The 13,770-nt window shown below is 42.0% G+C and overlaps 2 protein-coding genes across 13 annotated transcripts in view; one reads left to right on the top strand and one right to left on the bottom strand.

Annotated features, from left to right (window-relative positions):
* The window catches only part of GIGYF2 (GRB10 interacting GYF protein 2), a 145,297-nt gene that overhangs the window by 84,909 nt on the left and 46,618 nt on the right, over positions 1 to 13,770 (bottom strand). The gene's annotated exons all lie outside the window — the stretch shown is intronic.
* On the top strand, positions 1,015 to 12,081 carry LOC116947051 (inward rectifier potassium channel 13-like). Its single transcript, XM_032962445.2, has 4 exons — positions 1,015 to 1,250; positions 4,176 to 4,664; positions 7,148 to 7,464; positions 10,779 to 12,081. The coding sequence occupies exons 2-4, from the start codon at positions 4,187 to 4,189 to the stop codon at positions 11,097 to 11,099; spliced, it is 1,116 nt and encodes a 371-aa protein (XP_032818336.1). The 5' UTR covers positions 1,015 to 1,250; positions 4,176 to 4,186; the 3' UTR covers positions 11,100 to 12,081.

The raw sequence follows: 13,770 nt of genomic DNA, 5'->3' as shown, positions 1-13,770 counted from the left end.
AAGGGCGTCATGATGAACAAGGGATTATAACCTTTAAATGAAATAAGTCTGTGTCAACGTGGCCTTACAAATTGCACACAAATGGATGCAATGAATATCATGTCGCGGTCTGCTTTTCGCTTGCAAGTTTCAGATTTACTGCAATACACCTGTCCTTGGATGGGCAAAAAGGCTGGTATATAATAACGAGGCAACACACCTCTTTCCCATATTGGCCTTTCCACATAATAAATACAAGTATTTTTTCTTCACATCCATTCGGCCATTTATTTATTGTTACATATATTCTTCACGATAGCGCTCATGATTATTTTACGTGTGTAGTGACATCAGTTAACATCTTTAACCTATGCATCCTGACATCGCTAAATCACTGAGTTCCAGCCCAATGCCTAATTAATGATCTTTTGTCAAGAATTCAGTTATTTTCTGCTCAAACGAGCATTGATGTGATGCTCATATACTCCTTACAGCACTGAGCCAGTGGTAGAAATGTTACATTCCTGTGGTGTAGGCGAGTCTATCGATAGGACAACCGCTGTTGACTTCCTCACAAAGGGGTACTAATTTTATCCACCCCAGATGAATGATAGGCTATCTATCCCAACCAGGCTTTTAACTCTCAACATTGCGATTGTGAGCCGCTCTTCTCTACCACCGAGCCATCGGGCCTGTAATGACTAACTATTTACATTGCTGGTCAATCCACTGCTGGATACTCACCTTACCAAACTGAGTCACGAGGGCATCATTTGAGCATACTTCACAATAATAGAGGTTTTTTTTGGGTTAGATCACGTAAATGTATAAATGTGTCATTAATACCCGCCACCACCCTATACAGCCAACTATTAAGGGTTGTCACGTAAACAGAACATGCTAATTTACATTATCAAGCTGCAGATTTGTCCTTTATATTTAAACACATAAAACTACACGGGGTACTATGTGGAGTGACCCAATTTGTTCTTGCGGTTTCCTTATCACATTTCCTTCAGGCCTGACGTTGCACCATTTATTTGTGCCAATCAACACAATTCCCGCCATTTGATTTTAAATAAGAATGTCTAAAGAACGGCTAAAGACCGCCAGCGGTAAGAACAGTCGCTTGTTATTACATTAACAATAACCACCGAGTAACTTATTAAAGAGCATACACACGTACACATCATACGCAAAACGAGTGATTGATACATTCGTGCTGCTATCCATTCTACAACTATTGGACAGCTCAGCGACGACCAGCAAAGGTGGGTCTAAAAAAATGCATGCAACCCAATATTCATAAAAACGGGTTTTCATTGTAAGAATGACGGTGTGTATTTTTATAAACAATAACTTATTACTTGGCTCCAAAGGCAAAATGATGAAATAGCGCAGATAATTTCATCATTCATGCCTCGTCCTGCCTTTCCACTGCACTAGGTGAAATGTTTAAGTCGCTACGGGGTAATATTTTTTTTTACAAATTATAAGTCTCAAAATGACACACGATAAATATTACTGTATTGTTGACATAATAAAGAATGTTCCAAAATGTCCTACTTGTCTTCAGTTGTTGAAAAACAGTATTAGTCGACATTTATAACCAGATGAGAGTCCATTGAGACCAGGGGTATATTTATTTTTTGTTCAAGCTAACCATTGCTAAGTTGACTGTGGCAAGCAGCATGTTTTACATAGAATGTTAGTGTGATGTTGGCAGCCTGTAACTTTACAATTCTGGGCCATAGGCCTACCCCCACTGTGCTTAAAACCAATGGCTAAAAAAACACGTTGCTGCGTATGGCCAAGAAAGACTTGCGAGCAACTCAACGTACAGTGCACTGTCAACTTTGCCGGCCGCATGGCGCTCCAAATCACAGAGGTGGAAACAAGAGTCAAGCTTAAGAATATTTCACAAATCTTGATTTAAAGCTTTCGTGACTGCAGAAATTCATATTCTTTGGGTCTTTCGGTAAAGTCACGTAGATAGGTTCAAAGAAATAAGTGTGACCAAATTGTTAAGAAAATGTAAACGGTACGAGTTTGTGAATTTAAAATTTAACAAACGTGAATATTAGAGACAGCCATTACATTTTCCAAAATCACTTAAGAGTATGTTACCTTTTCAATGAAATCGACTCTTCTAGCTGTGGTTGTTTTTTTATGACTTTAAGCAAATAATCCAGGAAGGTGACTTGTGATCGAAATATCTCTTAAGAGCCAAATTCTGAATGGGGCTTCACTGCAGGTCTTCAAGGCAGGCCTTTACGTTTAGCACATTATATCAGTTTTTCGTTCAGTATATTTATTAGGTATAGCCCTGTGAGCCATGCGGCTCTTGAATCGGGTGCAATTGCAACCACCAAAAATATGAACAAGAAACATCTTAAAGTGACTACGCGCAACAGAAAAATCCAGGAAAAAACAGCAAAGTCTTCCAGAAAAAGCACCGTATATCAACGCTGTGTGCAAAAATCTCAGGGGATGCAAGTCAAACAATAACAACCATAAGACAATTTACATTAAAGTTATCAGTCTAACTCTGTACTACAACATACAAATATGGCTAAACCAAAACGTTTTCGAAATCACCAAAATAAATCTATAAAAACAATGTAACAGTGATCATAGAAACTGTGATTCAAATTTAACAATAAACGATATACATAACATGTATGACCAAACTTTGCAGCCATAGCTGGCAGCATGAGTCACTCTATAACAGCAGGAGTATCAACATTTCTCAATGCACCTTTAAAGATCAGCACACTATAATCAAAACTCAAGATCATACTTTGCAGCGGTCATCCGGAGCAATACATTTGATTTCAGGCCACTGAATAGCAATGGCAGCTAGGGGTGTACAACTCCTCTAGAGCAGTTTTGAGTGAAGATCTCACAGGTAGTGATCCAAGTTGCAGTTTATTGGCGCTAGCATTCCAGACCCTGGGGGCATCAATAGCAAAGGCCCTTCCTCCAGTATTTGTACGGCAATAAGGAATGTGAAGCTAGTAAATGAGCGAAGACCTTAGGTCACATTTGTTCTTCGAAACAGTGAGGAGATCCAGCAGGTAGTCTGCTGGTTTTTTGTAAGTACATCGCGAATAAATAAGATCTGATGCACAAGCCGTCGATCATTAAGAGATGGTAAGTTTGATCCAATGTAGAGATCACAGTGGTGGGTCCTATATGGGCAGTTCAATGCAAATCTTAAGGCCAAGTAATAAATTGAGTCAAGCTTCTTCAGTGCAGTACTGGGGGCTGATTTATATACGATGTCACAGTAATCAAGTAGAGGCAGCATGATAGATTTTTATCAATTCCTTAATGCCCAGAGCTAAAAAATAACTGCCAGAGTGAAAGGTATTCATGCATCACAGCCTTAAGCAACAATGTCACCATACCTTGCAAACCAATAAGCATGTATATATAAACATTACCTATAAACACATTTAGTAAGTAAACTACTTACATCCCCAGCCCAGTAAGAGAACTATTAAATGTAGATGGAATGCAGTTTAAAATATGAAATAAGAAATATTGACATAATAAATTATATGACGCTTGAATATTCTCAAATGTCAAACCTCTATACCAGTATGTACAATGCTTAATAGAGTTAAGACTGGATAATACATTTTACACCTGCTGCAATTTGCAAAAACCTTTAATTGCAACTTTAATTTGAGCATGTGAATTCCAATTATAGAGATCTATAACCTCAGCAGTGTAATTTGTATGCTCATTATCCTGTTCATGGCACAAGACTATCACGTGGCAAAATGAAAAGGCTTGACTTCATAAAGCATTGCATATAGAAGCAATCCTATACACTGTCATCTTGGAATGGCAAACCAAAAGCAGCCTTAAAACAAAAACTATAAGCTACTTATGATGACTTGTGCCTTGGTTTAATATACAAACTAAATCTGTAACATATGCTTACTGGGTTATTCAAGACGTACATTTTACACAGGCGCTTCAAGGGGTTTTTTGGGTTGGTTTGCGGCCATCTTCAGGAGTGTTTGTCTAAAGTCGTCAAACTTGACACCCACGCCTGCGGCCACTTTCAGAAGTGCAATATTTACAGAGGAATTGCTCAGAATGCAGCCCAACTAGGGAAACCGGACAAAGACTGACTGGGTAAGGAACGTAAACACAGTGAGATTAACTTGATACCACCATGGCAGGTGGTCTCAGAATGTGTGCCCTGTACAGAGACAGTGTGGGCTACGAGCAAGTGTGCCTGAGGCCGCTGCTGGCTCAACCCCGGCCACGCTTCATGACCAAGGATGGCCGCCCCACGCTGCGCATGCATTCCTCCTCCTCAATGGGCTGCTGGAGCTACGTGCGTGACATCTGGAGCACGCTGCTGTCACTGCGATGGCGTTTCATGCTGCTCGTCTTCTCCGCCGCCTTCCTTCTCAGCTGGTTTGTGTTTGCGCTGCTCTGGTACCTCATTGCGTACCTGCATGGGGACGTGGAGGCCTCCCCGGACCCTGAGCACGTCGTCTGCGTGCAGGCAATCACGAGCCTGCGCGCCGCTTTTTCTTTTGCCGTCGAGACTCAGCTCACCATCGGCTACGGCAAGATGTACCCCAACGGGGAGTGTCCGCAGGCCGTGGCTCTGCTTACTGTACAAATGATCCTGGGACTCATGCTGGAAGCGCTCATTACAGGTGGGAGGTCGCTACGTCACATTGCATTTCAAAATTGTAATGTGGGACAGCAGTAGGAGTGCGTTTGCCGCTTGTTGCAGAGATTCGCCGTTCGAATCCATCTCGTGGCTCTGGTTAGTACCACGGTGCTGCGTGTTAAACGTAAGATGCTACGCTCCCGTCTGCTTCAAGGTGGACTTTAAAAATCCCGTGAAGTAATTTGAAGAAGAGTAAAGCCATTGTGTGCCAGTGTCATGGTCCAAATAAAAAAAAATCACGGCAGAATACTTTTAGGACGACAACGCAACGTCGCCCCCTGAATGCAAAAAGGAAGCTGGACCCTCCTGAAAAGGAATCTTGAGACTCAGTGAGGCTCTCCTGGCTAAATATGTATAATTAGGGGTTGTTCGGCCAGGAAAGTCACAAAAAAATTGCACACGAACGACGCATTCATACAAGCACCCAATGCTCCGTTTTGAAGTTTTAAAATGAAACATCTTTGAATTGTATTATGTTTTGAATTAGATAATTTTATTTCTTCATGAAAAGCTAAAATAATTTTACATCTGGAGGACTGCATTGAAAACGACATTTCGTGTGAATTTTCTCTCGTCGTTAAGTAGATGGACTTGCTGGGGGTTCGGTTCGATGCAGACTTTCACCTGTTTGGGATTGCGGGATCGAGATAAGGCGACAGAGCTGGCCGTGCGAGAAGACCGCCGTCTGCAGATCGATTCCAACGTAATCGAACGTGTCCCTGTGCCTCCGTCGTTCATGCAGGGGGCGCGTAGGTTTGCAGCGCCCCCTGCATGAAAACGACGGAAAGTGCAGCGTTCATCACAGATAAAGTTGTGCACTTATATATAAATAATCATAAATAAAATTCACTGCAGAGAAGCCAACTGAGCATACCTCAATCAAACTCAAGTAACCTAAGCAACTCTGCTAAATGTGTTTTTTGCACATTTTTTTGCATGTTAAAAAAATCATCATTCCTGATAAAACAGGAATTTGCGACCGCAACTACTTACATTCACATTATTCAAAGCAAGACGTAAAGGGTTAACTTCTATTTAGCGCACATTAACCCAATGAATAACAATTTTAATGTGAAAATAGCCCATAGTGACTAAAATCTGTTGAAATTATGAACAATCAAAAAAAATTATTTCGTAAAAAAATAGTAAATCCAAACGTAGTAATGCATGCTCAGGTTAAATGTTTGATAGTGGTGTATCCCGATGTATGTTAATTCACTTTACGAAGATTCGTTATTGCGTTCGTCATTAATTCACGGTTTCGGTTTATGCCTTGATTTGTGGGTATCACATTTTTTTATTCGACTTTTTTTTGCTGGAAAATAATCAAAATCCCTAAAGTAAATACATGCTGTGTCGTTTGTCCATTTAATTTTTATACTGTTCCAGGCTCTTTGTCTGGCCGCCGCATTATGTAACGCCACCCCTTGTTTCCAAGCCAAGCGCCGCGTAGTTCAAAGTAGCTTATGATCAAACCATGCTCTGTACTGTAAGTACTGTATTTACTGTAGATACTGCCACACCCTCACCCTTCCAGTCACCCCTCCTCCCTTCGCCCATCAACACCTCACCACAACAGCATCACCTCACAGAATGTGCACAACAGTTTATGGTTAGTAAATTACAGTGTACAGTAATTGTTTTGCATTACCTGTCTAGTCATTATTATCCAGATGTATGCATGAATATCTCAGTTGTGTTGTAAAGTGTTATTTCAGGAGGTTTTCGGTCAGAAATCTTTTCTTAGGAATTTATCTTAGGTTATATAATGGGACCTAATGGGAAATACTTTTTGACATAAATTACGATTTTTCACTTTACGTTCAGGTTTTCAAGACATAACCCAAACGTATATCAAGGTACACCCACCGTACCCTTTGTGTTTTACATAATCGTATGACAGTGTATGCGGTTAATGGTGGAAACACTGATTGGCAGACCTCATTTTAACAACCTGAATTTCCTATTCACTTGATCTTCATGAACAATACGTTAGGAGCGTTAACTATATTGAAGTACGATAGATTTAGCTACCATATAAAAATGCAGTTACTAGGTCAACTAATTCGTTTTCTTATTTGAAGGTCAAGCAACTTTCTTTCCTTGGCTTTTTAAGCATGTGTTTTTTTTATCAATTACGAAAAGGCTTTTGATTCAGTGGAAACTGATGTACCATCCAAGCTCTCACACAATGAGGTGGTGCTCATATCGCGGTTACAGCCCTCAGCCAAAAAATTCCCCATTTTATGACGTGGGTGAGTCTATCCATAGGACAACCACAGTTAGCTTCCCCAACAAAGTGGTTATCCATTTTTCTTCATCCAAGACATGATGGGCTGAGCCAATGGCCGGATCCAGAATTTGAACTCTCGACCTTCCGATTGCGAGCCGATCGCTCGACCACTGATGCCACCTGGCCAAGTCTACACAGTGCCGACTGAACACGTACACATTTTTTTCTTACAGGAGCTTTCGTGGCCAAGCTAGCCAGGCCCAAGCTGCGTTCGGAAACACTACGCTTCAGCCACTTCGCGGTGGTGAACCGGCAGGGAGAGCAAAGCTGCCTCCTGTTCCGCGTGGCGAACCTGCTGCCATCGCCGCTTCTGCACATTCGCCTGCAGGCGGTGCTTTACCAGACGCACGGCACAGAGCTGCTGCACCAGACGGCTGTCCCCTTCACTCTCGACCACATGGACGGCGAGGAACACTGCCCTTTCTTCCTGTCCCCGCTCACATACTGCCACGCCATAACCGAGACCAGCCCCTTCTACAGGCAACAGCAGGTGAGCAGTGCGACGTCACTCACAAACCTCGGTGGAGAGTGCTAACGTGAATTAACTGCGTATGGAACGAGCAAAACTCTGATAATGAGACCCAGTAGGTCGAAAACAATCCAGAGTTTGCTTAAGAAAATGACACTTGGTAACATTGGTCTGGAAATCTTATTCTTTAGATATTTGTGGAGACACAGAATGGAGTTTTACTTTTATTTAGTTTTCCCGATGATGCTCCAGCCAGCTGGCACAGTAGTCGAATTAGCACTTCGCAATCAGAAAGTGGCGAATTAAAATCCTGGTTGGGGGTTGACTCAGCCCATCATCCCGCTGTGGTCAATACAAGGAATACGAAATCTTGACTGAAAGCTTTCGTGACTGCAGGAATTCATATTATTTGGGTCTTTTGGTAAAGTCACGTAGATAGGTAAAAAAAACTACGACGTTTCTAATGCAACACAAGGGGTCGTCATCAGGAAAAGGGGGTTAGTGTCTAAAGGCAAACTGTTTATAAAGGTTTGAAATGAGCGGAGCCTAAGTGTCAGTGATGGTACTCGTAGAGTGCAATGACGGCGCTAGTGGTGGGTTTCCACCAATTAAAGAGCTGCCAAGTAATCATTGCATCTTGCTTTACACACTCACACTGTTGACGGTGAAGGTTGCTGCTAGAGGTGATGGTACTCGTAAAGGGCCAGGATGGCACTGGTGGTGGGCTTCCACCAATAAAGGGTGACTGCTAGTGGTGATGGTAGTCATGGGCAGTGATGGTCCCGGTGATGGGCTTCCACCAATTAAGGGCTGCCAGGCCTAAAATGGAAACATTACAGCCAGAATTGATTTAAAATAGTTTATAAAGTCCTTCCAGTGACTGCTGAGTTTGTACCCATCTTCTCGGTTGAAATCGTGTCTATGTCTATGTCTGTATATATGGATGGCTTCATGAGCGAATCTTTGTTGACAGCCAGTGGGTTTGCAAAGTACCTTTGTCTTAGAGAAATCTATTTCGTGTGAGCCCACCGCATTAAAACAATATTTAGCCACGGCCGAGGTATTTGTCCCACTGCGTTTCAGATCTGCCTTATGTTCACGAACACGGTCCGAGACATGTCGCGTAGTTTCCCCAATGTAACTACTGCCTCAGATACACAGCTTGGTTTGTATACGCCGGGGTATTGCAGGTCAGGGATCACATCTTTCACAGATGGGATCAGATCACTAATTTACGTACTTTTATGTATTAAATCGAATCTTATGTTTGCTCATGATTTTTGAAATCTTTTTGGTGACCCCTGCTAGGTATGGCAGGCAAGGTGATGGTTTTGATTGAGTCCTCAGATGGTTCTATCCCAATGGTTAGGGTGATAGCTTTACGGATTGTGTAGTCTGAATATCCATTTGTCTTGAGAGCTTGGTGTACGTATTCCAGTTCACTGGCTAGGTGATGATGGTCGGAAATACATCAAGCTCTATGGTGTAGAGTTTTGATGAGGGAATTCTTCTGGGATGGATGGTGGTGGGAGTCAGGTTTTAGGTAGGCATCCGTATGGGTTGTTTTCCTGTAGACAGAGTGGCCCATTGAGCAATCTGGTCTCTTTTCGATTAAAACATCCAAGAATGGTAGCTTGCCATCCTTTTCCATCTCCATGGTGAATGTGATGGTTGGGTGTATGGAATTCATGTGGTTGAGGAATTGGTTCAGAGCTGGTCGGTCATGTGGCCAGATGGCGAATGTGGCCTCTACGTATCTCTTCCACAAGGACGGACGTAGTGTGGATGCCTGGATGGCGTCCGTCTTAATTTTTTCCCATGAAAACATTGGCTAAAACCGGAGATAAGGGAGAACCCATTGGGGTACCTTCTACTTATTTGTAGCATGTTCCATTCCAGGTGAAGTGGTTGTGAGGCAGTGTCTCACCAGGGCTGGTACATCAGCATTCAGTCATTGTTGGATCAAATCTTCAATGATTGCAATGGTGTCAGGCATAGGAACTTTGGTAAACAAAGAGACTACATCGAAACTAACGAGCAAATCACCTGGAGATAGTGAGATGTCCTTAATTAACGATACCAAGTGAGCTGAGTTAAGTACAGCTAAGGCGGTCTTACCAGTGAATGGTTGTAAGGTCTCAAGACAGAAATCGGGCCAGTTTGTGGAAGCCCACCACCGGGACCATTACTGCCCACTACTACCATCACCACTAGCAGTAGCCCTTTATTCGTGGAAGCCCACCACCAGTGCCGTCGTGACCCTTTACGAGTACCATCACATACTCTTTGGTTTTATTTGGTGAAGTCACGTAGGTAAAAACTAAAATAACAAAAAATCACGACGTTTCGGCCACAACACGTGGCTTTCATCAGGTGAAGGGACCGGACTGTCCAGAGGACAGCGCTGGAGTGAACACAGCCAAGCCCAGACCGCGTCCTTTAAGCTGTGTGGGAGGAAACGGAGCGCCTTGACAAAGGAGTTAGCATAAAAAATAGCATTTAATTGGCGGATTCAGCATGATGAACGACGACGTAGAGGGGGGGAACATGTTCATCAACATGTTCATCATCAGTACCATCACCTCTAGCAGCAACCTCCACCGTCAACAGTGTGTGCAAAGTGAGGTGCAATGATTACTTGGCAGCCCTTTAATTGGTGGAAACCCACCACCAGCGCCGTCGTTGCACTCTACAAGTACCATCACTGACACTTGGGCTACACCCATTTCAAACCTTTATAAACAGTTTGCCTTTAGAGGCTAACCCCCTTTTCCTGATGACGACCGCTTGTGTGTTGATCGAAACGTCGTTGTTTTTTGTTATTTTCTTTGAACCTATCTACTTGACTTTACCAAAAGATCCAAAGAATACAAGGAGTACCACTTGTGGGGACGTCAGCAGTGGCTGTCTTATGGACTCAACCAGACAATAACCATATCCTCTGCTGGTTTCGGGCTGGAAACAGAATCAAAAGTTTATAACAGCACCATATGAATGCCCATTTGAGCAGGAAACCAAATTGAGGAACACCGTGGTTACGAGTGTATGGTCTGCAAACCCCTGGTGATCCACGTGGCTGTGCGAAGTGGTTCCGTGGAACTGTTGTAAATGTTTTAGTACAAAACATCAGATTATTTACAGCATGATGGTCTGCAACATTTGTTTGAGGTTTGTGCCGTGGGGCAGTAGGTCCAGAAAATGTAAGAACCACTATATTCAATCAAACTTTAGTTCCGTTTAAATATGAAGTACAACATGTTAACGTGAAACATGTTGGGAATTCACGCACAACATACACATTATGTTTCTAACTTATGGTCTCGTATTACTGTAAGGTTCTTGGGAGTGTGCAGCCAGGCCTAGAGCTGGTGGTGTTCCTCACCGCCAGAGATGAAAATACGGGGGAGGTATGTCAGAAGCGGACATCCTACATCAGCGAGGAGATCCTGTGCAACCACTGCTACCCTCCTGCAGTGATCAGCAAAGAGGGACAATACACCTACAATGTAAGGGACTTTGACAGGCCCCTTCCAGACCCAGGTGTAAACATCGAGAGATCCGCGATGAACGGGGCTCTTGCAGACCAGAGAGACAATGAATCCAACGAAGGAAACCATTCCACTGTCGCTCTGATTATCGATGAGTCCAGCCCCTAATTATTTTCATCTCTTGAAGAAATATTGACAAAAAGAACTTTCCAAAAACACATCCACAACTAAAAGGTATTTAAAATGACAACTCACTTAAATATGTATGTGAATTAGTTGTCAACCTACCAACATATACGTGTTGTGAATAAGCTACAGATGAATTAGTTTATCTGTATGGGTAGGAGAGACGATTAATAATGCAACTCAAACTTTGGCCTCTTCTAAAAAAATATCTATAGACACTGAAGTACTGAGTTGCTTTTAGAAAGGCAGGTGGCGCACATTTTAAATAAATGTATCACTATATTCTTGGTTCTCTCGGCAAAGTCACGTAGAAGGGAAATAATAAAATAACAGTGAAATATTGCTTTATTTGTATTATTTTATTATTTCCCTTCTACGTGACTTTACCAAAAGAACCAAGAAGATGAATCCCTGCAGTCACGAAAGCTTTAAATCGAAATGCATCACTATGAAACGTAAACCCAATCCGTACTCTCCTTGTAAATGCATATAGAAGCGTACAACTTTCTTGCATGAGGCAGTGTGTAGCATACATGTAGAAACTTTACTTTGTATGAATGGATATGCATTTTACATTAAAACCACTTGTGTGGAGAGCTGTGTACATAGTCTACTCTTGAGAATTCTACCGACCATTATTGTTTATCACAATGAACGTGAAATGAAATCCTGCCACCATGAATTAAATCCATCGCGTGGCAGCATGGCGGAGTGGTAACACTTGTGCTTCAAACAAGAAGTTTCTGGGTTCAAATCCCAACTCGGGCATCTCTGTGTGGAGTTTGTATGTTCTCACCTGTTCTACATGGGTCTCCTCTAGGCTCTCTGGTTTCCTTCCATAATAATAAAAAAAAACTATGTAACTGATGCATCTTATTCTTGGATCTTTCGGTAAAGTCACGTAGAAGGGAAACAATCAAAAATATATAAAACAATAAAATTATCACGACGTTTCGACTGCAACACAAGCAATCATCATCAGGTGTGGTTTTCACACACCTGATGTGGTTTTCACACCTGATGATGATTGCTTGTGTTGCAGTCGAAACGTCGTGAGAATTGTATTGTTTGATATCTGTATTATTTTTTTATTATTTTATTGTTTCCCTTCTACGTGACTTTACCGAAAGAATCATGAATATGAATTACTGCAGTCACGAAAGCTTTAAATAAAAATTTGATGCATCTTAATTCAGAAAAATGACCTACAAATTGCACAATTGGGCTTACACATAGCAACGTCACCCCCTACTCAAACTGTTGGTAGGGAGGCTTTACTTGGTAAACAAGTATAATAATTTTAAGTGTCCACAAAAACTTTCTGCGACGTTTCAGGCAGTGTTGGGCAGGGTGAGCACCATTCGGCCCCTTCAGTCTTAATTGCCGGACCGATTGTACTGGAAGATCATTTATAGCAAATATTCCATGAGACAACGCTGTAGTTTTTCCATTGGGATTCGAAGATTCATTACATGTAACGACATCTCAAAATACATGCACATTTAGTAGCGTAATGCTTCAAGTGTGTGGAAGATTTAATCGTAACCAGTGAGTTGCTGTTGTTTGAAAATTGGAAAAAGATTATTAACTGCAGACATGCTGGAACCCACAGGGGCAATGCAAACTCGTTTTCTTGAACTTCTTTCGCACCCTACGTAGCCAACTGTGCTAATCGGAGGTTTGAACTCAATATAGACCGTTATATTATAGGTTTTATCAACCACACCGTGGATCACCCTTGATGAACAGTATCACAGCAATTATTTGAAATAGCCTCATAAAATAGGACACCCAAGGGTTCAGGAAAATTATTATATTGAAGCACACATTGCACGTCGAAGCACCGGTTTTTGATCAAAATACCTTCAAGTTTTTGACCACCAAGCTTATTGATTATATCACTGTGACTTTCCTACTCCGAAGGATGTTGTCACAAAGGAGTATTTGTAGAGTGTTTATCTAACCTATAAAAGGCATTTTTTGTCTGTGTGTGGAAGAAACTTGCGAAGGATTTGACTCGCGAACCGTGGGGTTTACGTTTAAAAAAAGTTCCCAGGTACCACGCGATAAGCCCCGTGGTGAGCCAGCACTATTCCAATTTTGCATCCATCAACTTTAAAGTAGTTTAATATTAATTATTATATTACTCCGCTGAGCGCGTGCCAAAGCACGCATCTGCGCATGCGCGACAAAGCCGAGCCATGGTTGCCCCTAGCAACGCACACACGCGATCGGTGTGGGGAGGGGGGAATTCTCATTCGCATTAAAGATGCAAAAAAAAATGCTGAGGTAAATTCTTCACCGAGTGATGTCCTCTTCTCCCCCCACCCCAATGTGTGCACTTACTGCAAAATAGTCGGTAGATGCTACTATATATCATTCGTCCAAAAAATGTATTACCGAAGCTATTAACATAAGGTGTGTACAGGATTAACTGCACGTGTGGTAAATGTTATGTTGGGCAAACAGGACGAATTATCAGCACGAGACTAAAAGAACATCAGATAAATATTACATTCTCCCAAATGCAACTCTCAGCAGTAGCAGAACACGCGTGCCAACAAGGACACTCAATTGATTTTGATGTTGAAGTTTTGTGCAAAACTAGCTACGACTGGCCAAGACTAATTAGATCATCTATCGAAATTGAAAG

Source organism: Petromyzon marinus, chromosome 28 (assembly GCF_048934315.1).
Source record: "Petromyzon marinus isolate PM22_M1 ecotype Great Lakes invasive population chromosome 28, UKy_Petmar_22M1.pri1.0, whole genome shotgun sequence".
NCBI classification, from domain to species: domain Eukaryota; kingdom Metazoa; phylum Chordata; class Hyperoartia; order Petromyzontiformes; family Petromyzontidae; genus Petromyzon; species Petromyzon marinus.
This window is presented reverse-complemented; position numbering and strand designations above follow the sequence as displayed.